The 23,389-nt window shown below is 41.9% G+C and overlaps 1 protein-coding gene across 8 annotated transcripts in view; it reads right to left on the bottom strand.

Annotated features, from left to right (window-relative positions):
* Positions 1-23,389, bottom strand: part of SYNRG (synergin gamma) — a 28,746-nt gene that overhangs the window by 2,456 nt on the left and 2,901 nt on the right. The window contains exons 2-23 of one of the 8 annotated variants that reach the window (XM_078595398.1): positions 22,761-22,798; positions 21,897-22,054; positions 21,213-21,322; positions 20,260-20,386; positions 19,389-19,491; positions 18,243-18,662; positions 17,921-18,010; positions 13,605-13,801; positions 12,700-13,011; positions 12,248-12,360; positions 11,066-11,199; positions 10,149-10,211; positions 7,440-7,862; positions 7,144-7,304; positions 6,600-7,038; positions 5,196-5,338; positions 4,017-4,202; positions 3,294-3,465; positions 2,487-2,653; positions 2,316-2,369; positions 1,843-1,939; positions 473-633 (exon numbers count right to left, since the gene is read on the bottom strand). In XM_078595398.1, coding sequence (XP_078451524.1) covers positions 473-633; positions 1,843-1,939; positions 2,316-2,369; positions 2,487-2,653; positions 3,294-3,465; positions 4,017-4,202; positions 5,196-5,338; positions 6,600-7,038; positions 7,144-7,304; positions 7,440-7,862; positions 10,149-10,211; positions 11,066-11,199; positions 12,248-12,360; positions 12,700-13,011; positions 13,605-13,801; positions 17,921-18,010; positions 18,243-18,662; positions 19,389-19,491; positions 20,260-20,386; positions 21,213-21,322; positions 21,897-22,054; positions 22,761-22,798 — 3,868 coding nt within the window. Of the gene's footprint in view, positions 1-472; positions 634-1,842; positions 1,940-2,315; positions 2,370-2,486; positions 2,654-3,293; positions 3,466-4,016; positions 4,203-5,195; positions 5,339-6,599; positions 7,039-7,143; positions 7,305-7,439; positions 7,863-10,148; positions 10,212-11,065; positions 11,200-12,247; positions 12,361-12,699; positions 13,012-13,604; positions 13,802-17,920; positions 18,014-18,242; positions 18,663-19,388; positions 19,492-20,259; positions 20,387-21,212; positions 21,323-21,896; positions 22,055-22,760; positions 22,799-23,389 lie in introns of all 8 variants that reach the window. The other 7 variants (XM_078595399.1, XM_078595395.1, XM_078595396.1 and 4 more) reach the window with 7 other exon arrangements.

Genomic DNA, 23,389 nt, shown 5'->3' on the forward strand with positions numbered 1-23,389 from the left:
TTGCGTGGTTTGCAATTGATATACTTGATAAAATCTAATTCATTGCTGGATATGAGTTTTCATTACTGAGTAGTATGCTCGTTAAAAATATTCTGCCCCCAATGAGTGACATTACAAAATGTTTAAAGATTGAGCGATGTTGATCGAGCACACACTCACCGATGCTACTGGCCAACATAGCTAATGCGTAACGCTCATCCTTGCCCATTTGTGTGCGTGTACGTGTCAAAAGTCAGTTAACCAATAACACATTGGTCAACCCTTGACCTGTTGCCAGCAAGCATTCGACACGTCACGTGGCCTCAACTTGCATCTAGCCTGCGACAACGTCCTGTGGTTACGTCACCGTCGCCCGAGCAGTCAATTGCCGGCCGCTGTTTGCACGCATAACCGTGTCCACAGGGCATGCGTCGGGACAGGAGTGTGCGCGTGATACCCGCATGCAGATGAGGGGCGGGTTTGTGTGGCTTACCAGGAGACTCACCGTGGCGGTACTCAAGGACAGAAAAGCCATGAGGTTGTGCCACACCAGCTCGATCTCCTTGAGAAGGCCCTGCAGCTCCCCGCTGCACACCGCCGCCGCCTTGATGCCGAGCTCGACCCGCTTGGCGACGCGGTAAACTTCCACAACGCCTGGCAAAGCGACGTGCGCGGCAAAACACATTCAACTCTGCTGGCTCTCTCATTACAGTTGTTTAATATTCCGAAAAAAAGTAGACAATACAAAAATCATCCGAATCATTGAGAAATGCACGGGAGGAAATTGTTGTGTCCTACGTACTGTGGTTGAAATGGCAGATGGCCAGAAAGGGGGAAGTGTAAAAATGGACTAGCGGTTATCGTACAGCATCCCAGAGTGGGGTGGTGCAACGGCGAGGGAGGATGGGGATGGTTGGTGCTGATGGTTTGAGATTGCACACCAAATGTATAAAATTCAGAACAGGAAGGATTCAAAATGAGCATTAAAAATGTCTCCGAGGAAGAGAAAAGACATTTTAAAAATATTCATAATGTAAGTATATTCGTATGTTTTAGTTTTACTTCTTTAATTAAAAGTGCCTAAATGTGCATAAATGCGTTGAGATAAATGCTGTATGCTCCAAACATCCCAACTTCTCACAATCTGAACTGCATAAAATTCGAATTGACTTGTTTTTACTCTCTATTTAGAAATGTTAATAATCATTACATTTAAAAGCAAACTGACAGATCATATCTTGTTAATAAATCCTTCCAATATCATAGTTGTGTGCGAGCACTCAGATGCTACAATACGCACTTTTCTGGCTGGATGCAAAACAATAAATGCAGTGTTTTGTTATAGCAAGCACTGAGTGCACCGAGTGCTTGCTATAACAAAAAACTCGGTTGTCAATAACACTACATTCGTCAGGAACAAATATAATTGGCTTTATTTTGGACAATGACCCTTCATACCATTGCCTGAAACGTCACCATTTTGTTTTCCTTTTAAGGCCACCGTTATTGATGAATGTGTTTGGATACTCTTAGTTCTTTCGTTAAAGTCACGTAGGTAAAAAATGAAATTAAAATTAATAAAAAATAAAAACAATAAAATCACGACGTTTCGGAGGCAACACAAGCTTCCGTCTTCAGGTGAAACTGTCACAGCAAAAAATCTGTATCAAGTGGAGAGAAGTCCCAAGTGGTACGACCTTATTGTTTTTATTTTTTTATTAATTTTCATTTCATTTTTCACCTACGTGACTTTACCGAAAGAACTAAAGAGTATGAATCCTTGTAGTCACGAAAGCTTCAAATCTAGAATTTATGTTTGTTAATTGTGAACCACTGCTACGGTTGTAGGTGCTCGAAGCTGACCTGTCAGATACTCCATGCCTTGCTCAGACTGGATGACTTCCGTGCACACTGCAGAACTGCTGATGCCATTCAGCACAGTGTTGGCTTTCTTAATCACCTGCCAAATACACAGCAAGGCAGCTGGGTAAGATGCAACAGCTGCAACTTAAAACAGTACTTCGGAACATTTTGTGCCAACACATCGTATTTAAATAGACTTCTGAAAGTGCCCACATTAAACGACATTTTCTTTTGAGTTTTTGAAGTGAGGAAGATCTGACTGAGACAATTTGAACAGTAATATTCTTCGTTCATATTTTAGTTTCACTTAAGAAAGTAATGTGCTTGAAAATGACAATTTCTTCAATGACTATAATCATACTAAAGCATTTAGGTTTTAAGCAGCAATGTCAGCAGATTCCAGCTTGGCGAAGCCTTCACATTCAGCATCGTGACAACCGTGGCCGATGATGATAAACACAAAGCAGCCCTACCTCTTTCGCACTCTTAAGGCACCGCCGCCACTCGTATGCGTAACGTTCACTCTCCTGCGAAGAGGTGCAACGGCAAAAAAAAAACCGCGTCAGCTTTTCAAAAACAGTGACGTTCCTGGTGAACATTGAACAAATACGTTGGCGGTGCAGGGACAGAGAGGTCACTTTTACCTCCACCTCCCCTGTGAGGTCCTTGTATTTGTCGCGGATGATGGGAAACGCTGGTTTTTCACTGAGCGTGTTGGAGCGTTCGCGTGGCATCGGCTGTGGCTCAGGGGCAGCTGGGATATGCCCTTCCTTCTCATCCAGACTCAGGCTGCGCTTGTGTGTGGCACCAGCTGTCGTAGTATTTTGCCAAATGACACAAAAATTAAGAACGTGAGGGTACTAAAACGTAAACGGTGCTTTGAACGCTGCTGAACAGTAAGTCGCTGAAGCTTAAAAAAAAAAGATATCTGGCAGACAGAGAGCCATGAGGAACTTTCACAATTATTTTTGTTTAATAGCTGGGTAGAAATAACTTGTTGGGCAAACTTAGACATCAGCTTTAAAATTATATTGTCAGCAGCAGAAACTCTTGAAAGTGGCATCTATATAATGAACCGATTTTAGTGATGAGTCTGCATATGGTACCATTCCTATATGTATTTAAAACTAAAATTTGCATCTATTCTTTATAACAGGCTTCTTCTTTCATTTGGCATGTAAGCAACAGTTTGTACAGATTAAATGTTAAGGTCCTTCAACCAATCCAAGGCGGCAGTGGATGCTGTATGGATTGCAGCGATACCGCCAGGATGTGCATGGATGTCGCACTCATCGGTGATGTGTTATATGGTTTGGGCTTTACCAGTCACATGTTTATAACAATTAATCACTTGCTCATCTCTGAAATACAACAAAAAAAAACGGGGCATCGAGGCCACCCTGTCAAGTCAGAGCGAGGCATTTGAGCTGTAGGGGAACTTCACCGCCTACCTTGCACAGCCAGGTCGAAGGTCTCCAGCTCGCTACGGATCATCTCCTCGCTTGACCGCACGCGGAGCTGACCGGCAACAGCCAGGAAGTCAAATCTGCTGGCGCGGCGGCCTTCCTCCTTCACGCCATCCTCCAGCTGAGTAGTAGGGGCACCTGCCTTCTTGCCTTCCTGCTTCATCATTATCAGCAAAAAACATGTTCAGTTAAGAGCCTCAAAAGCATCAGCGATATGCAACCAAATGTAAAATTGAATACTATGGTAGTAGGCAACAATGATGATTAATAAAGTTATCGAAAGCTAAGAGATAAGAAAAATAGCTTTCAGGAAATATTTCTATTTGAGGCAGAACAATTTTATAACATTGGGAGGTATGGCTGATTATAAGGGAGCAGAGGTAAAAGGCCTAAATACATGATACTAGTGAGTCTACAAAATGGTAAGGACATCTTCAGCATATTTTACACGTGTAAACAAGTATATATAAATAAAATAAATTCCAGCCATCTCAACCCACCAATGGTTGAAGGTCTCCCCTCGGCATATCAGTCATGTATTTTTTTACTTTGCTGATCAATGTGAGGTATATTGTTCTTGAAAAAAAAAAAACTGATGCAGGAAAGAATGACCCGATGTAGCTGATCACCTCCAGACAGAGCACTGGGCCTGGGATAAGTGAGCCTATTCGGTGCAAGTGACAGCTTTGGAGCGTTGCGTAAACACACCGTGCTCGCAAAGTCTCCAAACTCGTCCTCAGCACCGACTGGCTCCGTGACGGTCACCGTCTCTCCAGCGCCACACGCTGATGGGAGGCTCTCATTGCTGCTGGCGGTATGCAGCGCCACGCCAGTGCGCGTGGGCTTCTCTGCCCCCATAAAAAACTGGGGCTGAGCCTTCCGCCCCTCGGGTCGCTGAAAAGGAACAACACGATTAGCGTGTTTGGCTACGTATGGTGCGAAAGATGTTCAACATGCATGTGAACATGTCGTGCACATGTCACCAATAGCTATAGATAAAATAAAACACTGACAAGGTTTTCGATTTAAAGCTTTCGTGACTGCAGGGATTCATCTTCTTGGTTCTTTCGGTAAAGTCACGTAGAATATAATATTATTTTATTTGTTATTTGATTATTTTATTATTTCCATTCTACATGACTTTACCGAAAGAACCAAGAAGACTGCCAAGATTCTGAGCCTTTGTGTTGAAATTATAAAATAGCAGGCTTTTAGGTTTGTTTTAAGTCACTATCCGTGGATTGCTGTTGACCCTGGCAAATGGAAAATTGGCACCATCCTTTTATGAAATTAAATGGGCAGATAATAATGGATGTAAAGTCTGTGTAAGGTCTTGTGACAGCAGCTGGATGTAAATCCTGAGTAGAGACATGATATTCTACAACCACATAGTTTGGCTGTTAAAATGTTGGAAATCAATCGTTATTAATGGCAGAGGTGGGACAAAGTCATTGTTATGCAAGTCCAAGTCGAGTCGCAAGTCATCAAATTCATGACTCGAGTCTGACTCGAGTCCAAGTCACATGACTCGAGTCCACATCTCATAGGTGGGACAAAGTCATTGTTATGCAAGTCCAAGTCGAGTCGCAAGTCATCAAATTCATGACTCGAGTCTGACTCGAGTCCAAGTCACATGACTCGAGTCCACATCTCTGATTAATGGGCACTGGGCTGTGAGTGGCATTTGGAGGATGGTTAAAGATAGCTGCAAGGCCAGAAATAGCAAAGAACAGATTGCCTTTTTTAAGTTGGGGAATTTGTGATGAGTAAACAACACGTGATATTGCATTTTCTGCTGACGTTTAAAAAACAAAAACACGCTTCAGTAATCGATAAAAATGTTTCTTGACGATCAGTGTTTTTTACGCGAGCACCCACCAACCCTACCTCAATTTTTTGTGCGTGCGTCTTGTGCCGGCTGTGTGTGGTCACATCCTGGTGCTCAGACCAGTCATAGCCAGTCAGGCTGCTGGTCCCAGACGATTCACCGCCAAAGCTCCCAAACGGATCAAACCGCATCTCCTCCAGATCTGTGTACAATGTTCACACGTCAGATCATTTAGAGTCTACAGAGATACAGTATAATGGTTAAAAATAGCAACATCTTTGCTGTTATTGTATATTTAGCAAAGGAATCCTCACAATATTTATACTGCTAAGTGCATAACACATTAGATTTGTACTATTAGTTTTTTTTCGGTAAAGTCACGTAGGTAAAAAATAAAATTAATAAAAGTAAAATAAAAATCACGACGTTTCGGAGGCAACACAAGCTTCCTTCTTCAGGTGGAACACTCACAGCACGATTACTTGATACAGCAATCGTGCTGTGACTGTTCCACCTGAAGACGGAAGCTTGTGTTGCCTCCGAAACGTCGTAATTTTTATTTTACTTTTATTAATTTTAATTTAATTTTTTACCTACGTGACTTTACCGAAAAAACCTAAGAGTATGAATCCTTGCAGTCACGAAAGCTTCAAATCTAGACATTAGATTTGACCAGGTTGGTCAGGTCAGAGTGCCGAGCCGCCGCCGCTGAGATGCTGGGTTCGAATCCAGGGAGCCGCCCATGAAACTGGACTGAAGTGTCGTCAGTTCATAGTCTCTGCCTCGCCATCAATTAGACAAAAAGACATCAAATTTAATTTGGTTCTGCAACTTAATCTGGATAAATTCCAAGTTTGGAGAATTCAAATATCAGTTTGATTGTCTTGTGATGGAAATTACTCTCACATGACAAAAGTGAATGGAGAAGTGCTGCCCTCTATTGTGTAGATCAGGTCACTTTAAGGGATTTCAGAGGTAATCATCCAATATCTGGTTCTGTGGGCACTTCTCTAACATGCATTGCACTTCTTGACATTACACTGACATCACAATTTGGAAAAAATTGGGGAGAAAGTAATGTGTACTGTATTACGTTCATATATTGATGGTGTATGCTGAAAACACAAGTTATTTTTCAACATTCTGTACACAAAGTGCATTCAAATGTAAATAAATCACGTAAAAATGTCACCTGGCTGCTCAAATTAAAATAGTTTTACCTCCTAAGTCTTGCACAAACAAACTAAACGCTAATAGAGTAAAAATGTGCCAACACCATAATCTGTTAATTGAAATTCAAGCTGAAAAATATGGTCAAATAAAAGCTGTTACCAAATGTCCATGTACTCTCGGCAGGCTGTAATGAGCCACAACCTGTAATGAGCCACAGAACGGTGGTTTAATTTTAGTTTCCGATGTCATATCAACAGTATAAATTGGCGCACAGAGTGATCCCCCGTTACCCGTTGAGCTCTGCATCTGCTGGCCGGGGTTGACCGTGGCTGGCAGGTCGAGCGAGCTGTCCGACGTCACGTGGCGCAGGTCAGCCAGCGAGCCTGACGCACGGGGCTCGGAAGACGACAGGGAGGCCACGTCATCCGAGTCGTCGCGCCCGGCCAGGACACCCGCCAATGGCGGCAGCTCCAGCGACTTCACCGAACCGCTGTCCTCCCGCAGGCACAGACGCGCCATGCTGCCGCCTCCAACCAGCGCGGGGGCAGAGGACGTGGCAGGTGGCACCGCGGCCGCCGACGAGACGGACAAAGCGTCGTCAGAGTCGTCACGTCCCACCGACGGCAGCTCCAGAGACTTCACGGAGCCGGTGTCCTCCCGCATGTTGAAACGCAATGCCACCGGAGTTCCGAACGGCTTGCTGGACTGTGTGGCATCAGGCAGTGGACCCTAAGCAAGTGAGTAATTGTAACACAGTTTCGATTTTAAATACAGAACAAATTGAAACTACGAAACAAAGTTGTTGCGATGGCCGACGCACTTGAAAATACTTGCCTGCATGTCTGAAAATTCGTATTCTTCACTGCCCACCATGGCAATGCCGAGTGACTCTTTAGTTGGGTCCTCCACAGATTGAGGTGTGTCCTGGGCGAGCTGCCTGAAAATGCTATACTTGTCTTCAGCTTCACCCTGCCTGGGAAGCACCTCCCGGAAATCTTAATTGTTGTAATATAAAAACAAACATGACTTGTAGCATATACTCATCATAGAAACACTGAAAAAATATATAGTGCAATGAGCCATACAAAGCAAAAAATGGATAGTGCAATGGACAAAAGCTACATAATTACCTTTAAAAGCTGCGAACGAACTTTCCTCCTGAATTTGTTCATTGCCGCGAAAGGCAGAAAAAGACGTGAAGTCGGCAAAACCATCGCTCGACGCCTTGGTGGAACCGTCTTTCACTTCGGATATAAGAGGGGGCGTGGCAGTGTCCGAACGATGTCCAACACCACTAGCAGAATGTGACACCTGACTTGGGGGAAAAGTGGAAAAACCTGACATTTGTGGTGCATCCCACACTGGTCTTGTGGGCGGTGACTCTTGGAAGCAGTCAGCGGTCAGGCTGCCACCCTTCGCAGCTGAGACCGCGGCTGGCGTTATCCTCGATGGTGGAGGATTGATGGATGAAGGAGGGGCATCTACAACGCCATGGAAATCGGCAAAGTCTTCTGAATTGGCAGTGGGCACTGCTGTCACAACCGGGTCTTCACCTTCACAGCAAAATGACAAAATATCACTGCGGTGACGACGTATTACTGCCAGCTAGTGATATGCAAGCACAAATTGTAGGTATTGAATATATGCCAATACAATAATGAAATTGACCTTTCAGGATAAATAACTTTTTTTTTCAGAATTTTAATTCTGAAAAATGTTACGACAATAATCATGTTTACCATTATTAATAAAAATGAGCCTTTATATTTAATAGGCTTTCTTTAACCTGTATATAGTTGAAAAAGCAGGAACATATTACCGTATGAAGTAATATCATTGTAACATTACATGAAACTGGACAATTATAATATGAATTAAAGTTTAAATATTATAGACTCAATTGCCAGCTTGCTGAAAGACATTTTGCCACATTTTTCAGAAATAAGCCATGCCGATTCCACAAACGGAACAACTTTTCACCAAAAAATAAATCATTCCAGATAACGTCCATCAACAAGACAGGAATTGGACTATATATTGAATCAAAACATATCTGCAATGATCATATGATCAAAATGCATTGAGTAAACCATGCAGAACGGCAAAAGTCACGTGCAAGGAAAACAGATAAAGGCATGCAAAAGTTTAGAAGTTGTTACTGACCTGACGCTACAACTGCATTCAGTGCCAGTTTATGTTCGCATTTATGTCGGCAGAAACAGAGAGTTTGTTAATCCAATCGAAGTGTAGACGCATTCCCGGGTTACTGCCCAAGCCTGCATTGAGCTGCCCTCTGCTGCTGAATTGTCCAAAAGTGTGCAAGCACCTTGTGTCGTGTGTTGGCGCTTTCAGAGTTTACACGTCTAGATAATGTTCGTGATATAGTTCTTTTAAAAACTTGATTGGCGCTTACGCATTACGGAATACCTAGCATCTAAATTTGGTCTCTGCAGCACATTTCATGGAAACACATCACTGAAGCACATCAGATGTTTTCAACTCCCCTTGATGTTTAGTAAGAATGGTTGTTGTATTCTCACAGTTAGAGTGTTGTATATGAGCAGTTTAAATGTGACTGGAAGGTACATGTTCAGGGTTTCATAAACTATGGACAGGTGCTGTGTATTAACCATTGCTCGAAACGCTTTTAGTAAATAAATTAAGACTTCAAAAGCAAAGAAGCACAGAGGATAACTAAACGAACAAGCAATATTACCAGTAGCTGTACTTAAATGGCACTTAGAAAGTAAATAATTAAAAAATGAAGTACAAAAAAGGTCCTTTGAATGCATCTCATGTGTATATGTCCACCGCATGCGTTAGGAATGCCGTTAGTATCCCAACCACCAAAGCCAGAAAGAAATGAAAATACAATAAAACAAAATAAATCAGCATGACTGTTATTTCATTCAGCAAGATTTTGATTGGATAAAGATCAGTTTATTTACTTCAACAATGCATTTTGATACAGAATAAGTTAGTGACAACTAATATTAAATCAACAGTGTAAACAGTAAGTCAAAGCACAAAAACACAAACGATAACAGATAACAGACCTATAGGGTTAAACATAAATATGATAGTATATAACCGACACGAATTCGCAGTGATATGCATTGGCCATTCACAACAAAAAGTCTGAAATTGATATATTAAGCCAATGAAATTGTCAAAACAAGACGATGTTAGTCCGTGTGAAGTATAGGACAGCCTGCGTGTTTATTCCTTCATCTAGCAAAATATTATTTAAATAAGCTGTGGTGCAGGATTGCGTTGAGCACTTCAGAATTATCAGGCATGCTACATCCATTAGCAACAGAGTTTTGTTTGTAACAAAACCGAAGAGTGGCCTATGAAATAACTCAAAACAATAAGCGTTGGGTTTTTTTCAAAAGGGACTCTTTAGATGCTTAATGGCAATATTCAATTTCTGCAAACTGTTTTTTTTTAGACTTGTTGTGACACATCAGTGGTTTTATACGCAAAGGCAGAAGTGTCGTAGCTTTAAATAGCCGACTCAAAAGCAGGGGAGAACAAACACTTGGCTGTATCCAGAAAAATCAAAGCACTGAGAATGCTTCACCGAATACTTTCGGCGAAGTTTGTTTTATTCATTATAGCGTGTGCTGGTTTTTTTTCTCTTTACTTTTTGTTTCGGTAAACTTTGTTCACTTGGTAATCCTATTTATTCATTACCGTGCCTTGCAAGAAAAAAACATTTCTGTTTTCTCCAACTATGTTTTCAATGTTTGCATCTCATTAAAACTGTACTGAATGTTCTGGACAGCACTTCCATAAATTTGTACACCCCTACTCTTGAGCGATTCACCAGTACACACTTGCATTCGCTGCAGCTGCTGAAGCCTCCAGGGAGCGGAAAACGCTGTATTTATCTGACGGGTCTGCAACGCACAATTGCAGGCAAATCACTTAGCATTTACAGGCGCAGCTGCATTGCGGCAATTTAATTTAAAATACAGCAATTACCTGTACGTTTTAAGCGCAAAAGCAGCATTACCACAACCGCCGATGCTGCGTTCCCATGACCACTTAATATTGGGCCGGCACTGTTCACGAAATAAGCAAGTGGGCCAAGCTCACAAAACTGCTTTTTGTGTTTAGTTTGTTGTCCTTCTCCCGCACCTCCGATTCGCACAGTTGGCTACGTACGGTGCGAAAGAAGTTCAACGTACCTACATACAAGCCCGGATTCCAAGTGCAGCCTTACCCAGCCAAGAAAGCAGTAACATGGCCACATGGTCCTCTCCTACTGGGTTGAGTTAAGTGGCTTTACCAAATATGTCACGTGCTTTCAGCCACAACGCTCTTGGAAAACGCTGTGGAGTACCGGGGTCAACAGATAAGAGATGCGAGCCATGATTTGGTGTCTCTCACTTAGAATCAGGCACAGAATATTTATTTATACTGGAGGAATCCGATGAGATATGAAGCTCTTTTTCACAAACGTCAAGGATATGTTTGATTTTTTACACAAAATATTTACAGATATTAGCTTAAGATGATGTAGCTTGCCCAAGTATATGTTAACACTTGTTCAAATTGAAGAAAACAATATTATTGTTTCCCCCTGCCCATGGTTCAACCATGCTTTCTCTTCTCTTGGAACACAATTGGACCATTCCTGGGCCAATGAACCCATTTACCAGTGGTCATGGAAACGTAGCACAGCTCTACCCAAAGGAGAAATAGGCAGGCTGGAGGGAATATGAGAAGATCGGTGTCTTTGACTCGGTACCTGGAGGGGGTTCAGGCACCTCTTTGGGGCTGTCTTCTATCTCGCGGAACACGGCGTACTTGTCAGAGCCTGACAGCACGGGGACTGCTGACGCAGGCACTGAGCTGGGTACCATCGGCGTGGCCCAGGATGCCCTGCAAGGACACAGTCAACCATCTTGGCTCCTCATCCAAAGCTGAGCAGCGTTAAAACATTGTTTAACTTTGGAGTACATTCTCTCAGTCAGAGTACACCACCATCATGTATTTGATACAAATGGATTGAAATAAATTCAACCAGATTTAAACAAAAATGGTGCCCTGCAAGGACACAGTCAACCGTCTGGCTCCTCATCCAAAGCTGAGCAGCGTTTAAACATTGTTTACTTTGGAGTACATTCTCTCAGTCATTCAGAGTACACCACCGTCATGTCTTTCATACAAATGGATTGAAATAAAATAAACCATATTTAAACAAAAATGGTGGTAGAGCGACGGCGTAGTGGTTGACACACTGTTTTTTGTGAACCTACCGACCACAGTTTTATTCCCAGTCACGGCTAACATCAGTGGCAAGTGATATCTAAACAGGATCTGGGCTCCCCCCTTCACCAACCTGCACTGATCAGCATGGTAAAGTATGGTCCAAGAACAGCCATGACCGACATTGTGTGAGGAGGAAAGCCTTCATCCAACAGTGGATTGACAAAGCGCTGTAAATAATCATTGTATCATCATTGATGTTTAAAACGATGAGTGTTTATCATTTGCAAATCAAATTACCAAATGGTAATCATATTTCGATTTAAAGCTTTCGTGACTGCAGGGATTCATCTTCTTAGTTCTTTCGGTAAATTCACGTAGAAGGGAAATAATAAAATAATAAAAATAAAACATAATAAAATAATTCTCACGACGTTTCAGCCACAACGCAAGCAGCCGTCCTCAGGTGAAGAACAGGTCTGTCAGAAAGGCAGCGTCTGAAATCAGACGCTGTCTTTCTGACAGACCTGTTCTTCACCTGAGGACGGCTGCTTGCTGTCTTTCTGACAGACCTGTTCTTCACCTGAGGACGGCTGCTTGCGTTGTGGCAGAAACGTCGTGAGAATTATTTTATTGTTTATTTGTATTATTTTATTATTTCCATTCTACGTGACTTTACCGAAAGAACCAAGAAGAGGTAATCATATTATGAGAAGCTTACCGAGTATCTGCTGGTATCTGGGGTCCAGCTGCCTGGAAGTCTCCGAATCCTTCAGGGGATGAAGCTGAAGCAGACTGGAAATCCTGGAAATCATCAATCTCAGTGGAAGTAACCTGCAAGGGAAGAGCATTCATTCATTCTTGCAACAACAAGATGACAAGGCTGGGTCAGTTGCCAGCACCAGCGATATTAGTAGACATTTATGTTAGTGCTGTTGTGTAAGATGCGCCCGGCTGGGAAATATGTAATGAAATTAGCCTCTTCAAGTATGAAATCTTATATTCTCATTTTTGTTGCAGGAAAACATTTAAACTAAAAAGTTTAACAATTATCATGCAAGTGACTTAATGACACAAGTGCATCATACTCTGCGAGCGCTCAACAGTTTAAAGGTATAGAAACTCAAGGATGCACAGCTGAGATTAATCAACCGTATGTTCACCGAGTCGTACCTGCATTCCAGCAAAGGAACCAATGACTGAAGGGGCAGAAGACATTGTTGAGGAGTTGGGAAGGGGACCGCTGGCACCGACGGACATGTGAGCGGGGCTGTGTGTGTCCGAGAGGGGCAAGGCGGTCCCTCCACTCGTTGACCGGCCAGTGATGGTGACCAGCTGTGGAGTCAAGCCTTGTGTAGAGGAGACACTCGCGTGAGCTGGGCTGGGAGTGGCCTGCATTCCTGTGGAGGCTGGGATGTTGAGCGTTGGGACAGGAGGTGTTGGGAATTGGCCCAGACTCTCCAAACTGACCATAGATGCCCCTCTCTTCCAACAAATGCACAAAACAAAAACAAGAACATTAAGTATTTGCATTGTGTAACACAAACAACAATCTTGATTTGAAGCTTTCGTGACTGCAGAAATCCATACTCTTTGGCTCTTTCTGTAAAGTCACGTGGGTATAAAATATTTTATTTTATATTTTTATACCTACTTGCCTTTACCGAAAGAACCAAAAAGTACATAAACAACATGCATGCTGAAGTGACAGGTAGCTCCTACCGAGCCTGCTTCACCGAGGACTGGGTTCAATCTCTGATTTCAACTACTAGTGGTTAACTTGATTTCTCCCACACATCAAGTTGACGGTCTCAGCCAAGTCACCAATGATGGCACAAAAATAATTTAACATTTTGGTTTGTCATTAAATTCGGTTTGATATGCGACACTCTTTTCAGCTAATAAATAAATATATCTAATATAAAAGATGTGACTTCTGTGATGTCATCGTTTGGGCCCATTCTCCGTCACATGGTGGTGCACTCAGCTTGTAGGCAGAGTTCTGATTGGAAAGTTACTTGTCTCATGTCACCGACAGCACAACTGGAATATAAATTGCCAGAAAAAAAATTGTGTACCTGAGAAATCGCGACGAGGGCTAGCACCATGTACAGCTCTTCTTTGGAAAGCTGCCCAGGCAAAGTACGGTTGGCCAGGGCCCATATGTGACCCAGCGTTTCACGAGGAAGCCCAGACGACAACAGGATTGGGTACAGCTTCGATGTGTCGATTCCCGCTGGACACATACTGCTCTCCAGCACTTTTCTGTACACGTCTGTAACAAAAAGGCACATTCCCTAAGTAAACATGTAGGGAATATTCATGAGTATCTTTAAACCTTGAATAGCATTCAGCACATTAGAGAGTAGATGTATGGCTCTTTTGTCAATCCACTGATGGATGAGGGCCTGCCTCTGCCATGTGGGTCATGGGTGTTATTTTACCAAAGTTTACTGTGCAGGTCATTGCAGTTTGAAGGTGGGGAGCATAAATATAATACGATGGATTGTCTGCACTGCACTCTGCTGCCCACAATATAGCCTGTTGTGTATGTACCCCCTTTTTAATTTTTTTAATATTATTATTTTTAAGAATTATTCTGCCAACAGATATATTATATCGTTTTTAATAGACACGGGGCAACGTGGAACGAACACGCCCCCACACTTCCACAGATGCGCGCATACCTCATTTCAAAGGAAAGAGGGCATGAAAGAGGTCAATCAAGGTCATAAAAACTCCCCGAATTTCACACAAAAGGAACAAGGGAGGGGGGAATGGCAGGCGGGGGGTTGGAATGACACCCTCTCGAAAAAAAACCTTGCAGGGCCGGGCACCACGGAGGAATATATAATTATATTCTTAACAAAGGAAACAACATTGACGATAAAAAAACACAGACGGGTTTTGAACCATGTTAGATAAACAATTACCAACTTAGCCATGAAGAGTAAGCAAACAGTATCCATCCTTACTCAAATTGGAAAACAGACTACAGTCTACACCAGAGTCGCGATTCATCAATTGTTAATTAAATACGGACATTACTTACCTTAAATAATTTCTACGCGGCCGGGCCGAAGCACCAAAGAATAATTATGACTTGAGTCACCCCAAAACAAAATTCCTAGACGGGATACCAAATTAAATAATCACGAAGTCAAATAATAAGTACGGAATTAAAGAAGAAGAGGAATCAAGGGCGGATAAGGCTCTCAAAATTAACCAAACACAACACCCATGGGAAGCGAGCAACACGACCGTCTTTGTCTTTCCGAGAGGATCTCCACACACAGGCACAAAAGCGAGGAAATGACACCCATAAAGGGGGCAATGGCTCAAAGGAAATTAACACGCTCTCGGAAATAAATAAATAAGCGCATGCGCCGGGTGCTTCCACCGTGGAAACAACCGTCTTTGTCTTCCCACAACACGGACAGCAAAAATTGCACACGCAAGGAAATAACATTTCCATGAGAGATCGGGTCACGATGAAACATCGGGAACACGGTTTCGGCATAACTGGGGCATAATGGAAATAAGTCGCATTTCAACTTCCAAACCAAAACAACTTAAGCTGTGTGAGACAAAAGATATGATCCCGAGCAAGGGAGGGAATAATTAAGCTCGCTTAACGCGTAGGTTTTCGCGACAAATATTATTCAGTAACAAAAACATGGATTCGAATATTTCTTTATATATATATAACTCGACGCGAATCATCGGTCTGGCTAATGGATAACTTCGGTGGCGCCGTCACGAGGCCCCCACCCCCCCCCTTCCAGAACGACACACAGCTGTGTCTTCAAAGCTAATAAACACACGGACAAACACGCACGCGAAACACACGGACGGACATGCACACACACACACACACGGATGCAGATGGTCCCACCCACAGGAAGGTTTTATGACAGACTTTGAACAACTCGGGAAACTGAGTGGATTTTCTCAATATAAACCGAAGGAAAATCCATCCAAAGTATATCGCCAGGGGCTCTGAGCCCACCTCGTCAAGGGCTCCGGCTTCAACAAAGATCATCCGGGCCACGGGCCCCACCACAGATCGCCAGGGCTCTGAGCCCCATCTCGTCGCCAGGGCTTCGACTCCACCACAGATCGTCAAGAAGTTTTTCGTCATCCAGAATGACGAGGTTCGCGGGTTAGCGACGTGCCGCTACAAGCCGAGGTCTGCACCAACTGAGAAGAATCGCTACCCTGAGTCGCCGAGCTGCGAGTGAAGCCAACAAAGACGCCAACGTCCACCCTGCCACGAACGAAGCATCGCTCCTCGTCAGAGTGACGACCAGCGAACAACCCGCAGGAAAGGCGGAGATCGCTGAACGCGCGCCACCGAGCGCCACCCAGCGCCAGCAGAGCTGCGCCACCGAGCGCCACCGTGCGCCACCGTGCGCCACCGTGCGCCACTGTGCGCCAACAAGCGACACCCAGCGCCACCGAGCGACACGAGCGACCGAGCATCTTCAAGGACAGCATCGTGCCAACTCGTCATCCAGCGGTAGAGAGAGAGAGAGAGCGCACAAGCCGAGCGACACGCTGAGCGAGGGAGCAGCAGGTGCTCGCGGCGGCCACGCCCAAGCCAGCGGAAACTTCTGGCCGCTGTTCGTATCCTCCCACACCACACAAGCTAACGACACAATTCATATTACGAGGGGACAACGCACACACAGCACGCACACGAATAAGAAAAATTGTTATTGCGTTTCAGAAAGGGTTGCCATTTCGAGGTGGTGCGTTCAATATCAACTGATCGTGCAAAGCAGTTGCTGCCGTCGAGTTACATGAATAAGAAATGTTTTAGTCATTCATTTTCGTTAACTGCATAATTTCGCCAATGAATAAAAATGTTGAGTCATTCATATTAGGTAATTGCATAACCTCGTAATTGCATAAGGATTTTAGTTATTCATATTAATCGAATGCATAGTATCGCAAATGCATATGAGTTTGGTTATTCATGAATTATTGACGCATGTTTGACCTGCATGATAGAATGTCACATGCTTGTTAGAATAAAATTGCTTAACACCAACTGTTCGAGTGCTTCTTTCCAAGTCCATGCAAAACTATCTTATTCATAAGAGCTGTTGCCTGTGATGAGATCTGACACTGGTGACCTTAAAATAATATAAACACACTAAGATAATCGGTAAACGTCTAATCGATGATAATCGTGTTATCCTGATTGATATAACTCTGGATAAACGAAGCTAAGCCTAATTATCACAACTGCTCACATTAACATCATCGCATAAATTACTACGATTATCTCAGCGATTATCATAATTTATGCATATAATTACTCACACCATCATAATTTATGCATGTTAATACACACATTAACATAATTAATGCGATTTGCGCATTTTTCGGAAAATTATTAATTTTTATTATTTTCATCAAAATTTCATAACCCGACACATACAACAAGCCCTGCATCCTATTCACTTTAAGATGTTTTTTATTTCATGTTTTTGTTTTTTGTTGTTGCGGTTGCACCCGATTCAAGAACCGAATGGCTCACAGGGCTATACCTAATAAATGAAACTTGAAACTTGAACGATTTGTTGTTTATGGTGAATAACCATCCAAGCACTATCCAGGCTAAATTCTACTGAGCTTCTTAGAACTAACCAGATCAGTTGTATTCCCGGTGATTTGGTCATATATTCTAGTGCATATCGATAGTGTACCTAACATATTGCTATTTGCCATAATAAAATGGACATTTGAGCATACAGCACAAACATTCTACCTAATGTTTTAAGCATATCGAAGTTCCGATGTATTTTCACACTGGCCAAGTATTACGATGCAGAAAATGGCAGTGTGCTAATATAAGCAGCCAGGGAGTTACCGACATGTTGTTTTGTACAATATTTATTGTTAAATTTCACAGATTAAAGAGTGTTGTTCACACTACAGTAAGTCCTCTCTTAACGCGGTAGATGCGCTCCTGAAAAGTACCGCATTAAGCAAAAAACTCGCTGGCCGAAAACAATTTCCCCATAAATAGAACGATACATTTTGGCGAGATACGATGTACGCACACACAATAAGATGGTTACTCTACCATTTCCGCGTACTGTATAATACCATTCAGCCGCACAGCTTAAGTAGTTCATCGTCGACCGCTCAGAAACCATGTTATAACAGGTCACGCTCCGCGTTATAACGGGGCACACGGTCCACATTATTATGGAGCACGTTCTGTGTTATAACGACGTGTGTTTTGCGTTGTGCGAACATGTTCCCTAATAGTGAAAACGCATTGTACGAACAAGCGATAAGTGACGACTTACCGCACTGACATTTACGACTGCTACATACCGACATTCGGGGCACAAAAATGCATTGCAAAATGTAGACATACCGGGAACTAGGCTGTCACTGAACAGCCAGGCAGGTAGCAAAGGTTGTAGGGTGTCCTGCGTTGAAAAGCTTGGAGCTACTGATGTTGGCACTGCTAAAATAGAAGACAGATACTCACACTTATGAATAACCTTCACAGCACTTAACAAATGCGATGACAAAATAAAAACGGAATATGTTGATTCTGTAGCGTCACCATTCCAGCAAAAGACAATGTTTAAAACATGCTCCATTTTCATACTGAAACACATGCCGGGTGATGTGTATGCCTGTACGTTAATTTGGCATGCAAAAATATGAAATCTAAGCTGCTCAAGATTTACCTTGGGCAGTGGGGTGTATAGAAGGTGGTGCTGATATTGGGCGATTGGAATCGTTAAAGGAATGTGAAGAAGCACTGAGACTATAGGATTGGGTTGAGGAGGGAGGTGGCAAAGAAGCGTCAGAGACCGCAGGGACACCGTGGTTGGGATAATGGATGGAAGTCTCGGCAGAGATGGTCGGGATGGAAGCGATAGGGCCCGGTGAGAAATCTGCGAAATCCCCTGTAGCAGCTGGTGCCAGAGAAACTGCCTTAGGAGGCGGTAATGAGGTGGAAAAGTGAGAAGGGAAAGAACCATGCATAGAAGTGCCACCACCAAATGCTGAGGACGGGGTAGGGTTCTGGGAGGGGATAAGAATCTGGGATGGGCGACCAGGGCTGGAGGCTGGAGGGTGTGAGGGTTGAGGCTGCTTGGGAACATCTGGAGGCAAACACAATACCAAAATGACAAACAAGGAAAACCACACTGCAACAAAAAAAAACAAATGACAGTGAAACCTGCGTGCAATAACTGCTGGAAATCATCACAAGTTGAACATTTATCAACATCTTTTTATACGCATATTAACAAGACATTTTCATAATATATAGAAAATGAAAAATACAGTTGAAATATGGGTATATAAAGGTGCCAACAGATTTCACTGTAACAACATATCAACAGAATGCGCACACGTGGTATAATTCTGCTTATACAAAATACTAAGATGTCCTGAAGGTTGGTAAAACTTAGTAAGCAATTTCTACACTTTTATTTACGTATTATTTCACTGGCAATTCTGGTGAACTAGGTATGTATTTATAAATGACAGAATATAACTTGTGCGCATTGAGCCACAGCAAACAGACTGGAATACTGACCTTGTGACCCAAATAAAAATATAAAACCACTGCAATATAGCTCAACTATCTTTTTTTTACAAAGAATCCTATTCATACATAATACTGTAAAGGTTCTCAAATATCTAACAAAACTATTATCAGATGACTTCGAAAACTCTTAACGTTACATGGTTTGTAATTATGTTTTGGAGTGACATTAAGCTTTTTGCAGTGATCAAATTACCTTTAAAAAGGTCACCGTTTATGGTGGTGCACATGTACAAAAGTCAAACATCAATAAGGGAGAGGGGTAATGCGTTCACACCGGTCTTGTGAGGAGTAGAAGGGTGCTGGATTTTTGCCTGCCGCGTGAAGCCGGCAATGTTGCCCATTATGGCCTCCAAGGCATCATCACGCTTGTCAACTGCCTATCATTGCATTAAATACAAAAAACGTTTCACAAAGGTGCAATTATTCAGCAAGGGTGCTCTTAGAGAACCAACATATACAAGTACTTCAATAGTAGTGTATCCATGTGTGGACAAATGAATCTATTCATAACTCTTTTTTTTTTCGGGAAAGTCACGTAGGTAAAAATAATAAAAATGAAAACAACTAAATACAACCACTAATTAAATAAATACAATTATGAGAACTAAAGATTTTTATTTTAAATTTTTTATTGATTTAATTTGTGATTTAATTTAGTTTTTTTTTTACCTATGTGACTTTAAAGGAAAAAAACAATCCTTGCAGTCACGAAAACTTCAAATCTAGAATCTATTCCTTCTGCATGGAAAACTTGCTCAAATTATTCCGGCAACGCATCGGTAATGTTTCGGTCATGAGGCAGATTCCAAACAGGATAAAAACAATTGTCCAATATTTTCATGAAACTCACGAGGACATTATGATCAATTGTATTATTGTATACCAACAACAGCAACGAGTGCCTTCGATTACCTTTGGCATGTGAGTATTCAAATAGCTATTTTAGGCCTCTGACCTACAAATTAGCATAACATGAAATAAAGCAACCACAAAAATAAAAGATGGAACACAACTCTGAACTGAAATAGACACCAATTGACACAAAATTCCAAGATTAAACATTCTCCACTGACATAATTATCTATACCATGATACATAGAATGGCCCAGCCATGTGTGATACATGAAGCTAAAATCTCTGAATACCTTGAGCTTGGAGCTGCTCATCAGCCGCAATTTGTGTTTCTGCTCTTCAAACTGTCTTCTCTTCCTATCCTGTTCTTCCCTCTTTCTTTGTTCTTTCATCATCCGTTGCTGCTCCTCTGCCAGCTTCCTTTCACCCAGTGAAAGAAACGTGAAATTGTAAACAACCACAAGAAATTAACGGCATCACATCAATCAGAATTTATTTTTCAAGAAGTGATATTTTTGTGCCAAGCAGTGATATTTTGGCAAGCCAGTTGAATTTTCAAAAGGACGCCGATTTCAATAATGAGAACAAAAAAATCATGCAAAGAGATTTCATCACGTTCGATGGGCTTGCCTTGACAAAATGGAATTACAAGAACTTTAAAAACAAGTTACATATTTTCTCAAGCATGGTATTGGAATGTATTTGGAGAAAATAAAGCTTATGGCTAAGTACTCTTAGTTTTTTCGGTAAAGTCACGTAGGTAAAAAAATGAAATAAAAATAAATAAAAATAAAATAATAAAAATCACGACGTTTCGGAGGCAACACAAGTCTCCGTCATCAGGTGGGACCGTCACAGCCAGATTTGCTGTATCAAGTGAGGCAGAGATTTCAAGATGCAAGTTCTTAAATACAAGTTAAGGGGGAGGGGGGGGGAGCTTATCAGAATGTGGCTACCACACTTATCAGAATGTGGCTACCACATTCTGATAAACTTGTATTTAAGAACTTGCATCCTGGAATCCCTGCCTCACTTGATACAGCAAATCTGGCTGTGACGGTCCCACCTGATGACGGAGACTTGTGTTGCCTCCAAAACGTCGTGAGTTTCATTATTTTATTTTTATTAATTTTAATTTAATTGTTTTACCTACGTGACTTTACCGAAAAAACTAAGAGTATGAATCCTTGCAGTCACGAAAGCTTCAAATCTAGAACTTATGGCTAAGTGTCCGTACAGCACTTACTGTTGGCTCACGGCATAAGTGGGCTGAGACGACCGGATTTGATAAAAGGGTTGCTGCTGGGTAAGGAACTGCATGCCTCCTGACTGGACCATGCCCATGGGAATCCCACCCTGATTCCATAGAGCACACAAGGACATGACATCACAGACACTAGTTAATAAAATAACAGTTTCTTCCAGTCAGTATTGTTTAATTTATTTACATGCTATTGTGCTTTTCAAATATATCTTCAGACGAAAAGGTTACAATTAAAAGTCACATGCTTAGCACAACAAATTATTTTCGTTAGTGTAAAAAAGTAGCTAAGTAATGAATTCGTTTACAACCACAAAGTTTTGGAGAATTTTAACAAGCGCTTTCAACCATCAGAAGCATGAAAGAGTAGAGATGAAATGACAGGCAGACAGATGGCCGGGAGACATAATACAGTACATCCCATTTTTACCATCGTAAATAACAATTGCTCCTGTGAATAGACAAAACGTATAAAGCATTTCACAAACCAATCTGTTACTCACAGTGCAATCTGACGATTATAATTTAACTGTATTTTAAATAAACACGCAATCAAAATGTATTGCAATGGATTTGATATTCATGCTTATATAACAGTTCAATTACAACGTAACATGAATGCTAGCACGATTTTCGCCGTCTTTAATCTGACAGTGCAGCCGTTGGTACCTGCATGCATACAGCTCCTTGCGGGGACATATGCGGAGCCATTTGTCCCCCGTAGGCCATTCCCATTCCTCCCATCATGCCTGCCTGCATCTGCACACCTGGAGGCATCATATAGCCTCCTCCTTGTGATGGCTGCAAGCCAGGCCCTACACCTGGGGCTTGGATGAGCAGGGTGTTTGTGAGAGAGGGGGTTAAATTGGAACAACACAGCAGTAACAATAAGAGTGAGATGACTGGCAAGCAGTAATACAGTAATCCCTCGCCACTTCGCGGTTCAAGTTTCGCGGCCTCAGTGCATCGCGGATTTTTCGAACTGATTTAAAGGCCTCATTATACCTGTGCAGTAACACCATCATCATCATCATCATTCATCATCACATTCATCGAACTGCACAGGTCTGTCATCGTCGTCATTTTCATCGTCATTGTCATCGTCGTCGTCGTCATTACTGGAGTCAAGTCTCAAGATACTACTGTCATTGGTGAGTGTAGAACACCATAATACGTATCGTATGAGAGAGAGAGTGAATGTATAATATTAAGGTTTTATAATTAAATATATTTAAGTAAAATATATATATAAAGTATAAATATACATATTTTAAACATTCTGGTACCCACACACACATATACGGAAATTCCTAGGGGGCCAATACTACTTCCCCATTAACCGCGATAAACGAGGGATCACTGTATTACATTTTTATAGGTGTCAGAGTTAGGTTTTAAAGTTATTGCCTATTTTTTTGCTTTTCTGCATTTATTACCAGTGGTGCTTAAATAGCAAATTTCACACTTTATTATGTTATATATGTATATATTGTTCAAGGTGGTACATGTCAATTAAAGCATCAAACAACATACCTTGTGTTGATCCCATTCCTCCAACAGGAAACATGAAGCTAAAATAAAACACATTAAATTTTCATTAGCAATCTATCACACACATACAGCATGTACTGAACACAGCAGTCGATGTACATTTATTATAATTCGAGAGAACTGTACTCCCAATATTAGTTGCAAACGTATTTTATAACATGCTACACGTTACTCATCAATCTCAATAACTTTTCACTCAGTCAAAGAGAGTGACCTTGTGAGTGAAATGTAACAATTTCCTGGATAAACGACAGCCAAGTTGACACGTACCCACACAAGGTGCAGGATTTCCAAGTATGGGGAGGTTAGGGTTGGAGGGGTAGGAATCAGACCATGGCTCAATTATAATTACAATAGTAGCTGAAATTACATTTACAATTTTACAGTGTGATTTTAATTTATTACGAAGTACCCAATTGCAATTGTATTTGACTCCAAGTATTGTAGGAACACAAACGATGAAATTTCAAGTCGAGCTGATTAGGTAGTGGGGATTCAGCAAAAGCCTAATGTTATACGGAATTAAATGAAAATGCACAAAACAAAATCCCCATTAAGTTTAATACGAAATGGCCAGCAATGGGATGGGCAGCTGTAAAAACTGAAATAAA

Source organism: Lampetra planeri, chromosome 6 (assembly GCF_965212315.1).
Source record: "Lampetra planeri chromosome 6, kcLamPlan1.2.h2, whole genome shotgun sequence".
Lineage (NCBI taxonomy): Eukaryota > Metazoa > Chordata > Hyperoartia > Petromyzontiformes > Petromyzontidae > Lampetra > Lampetra planeri.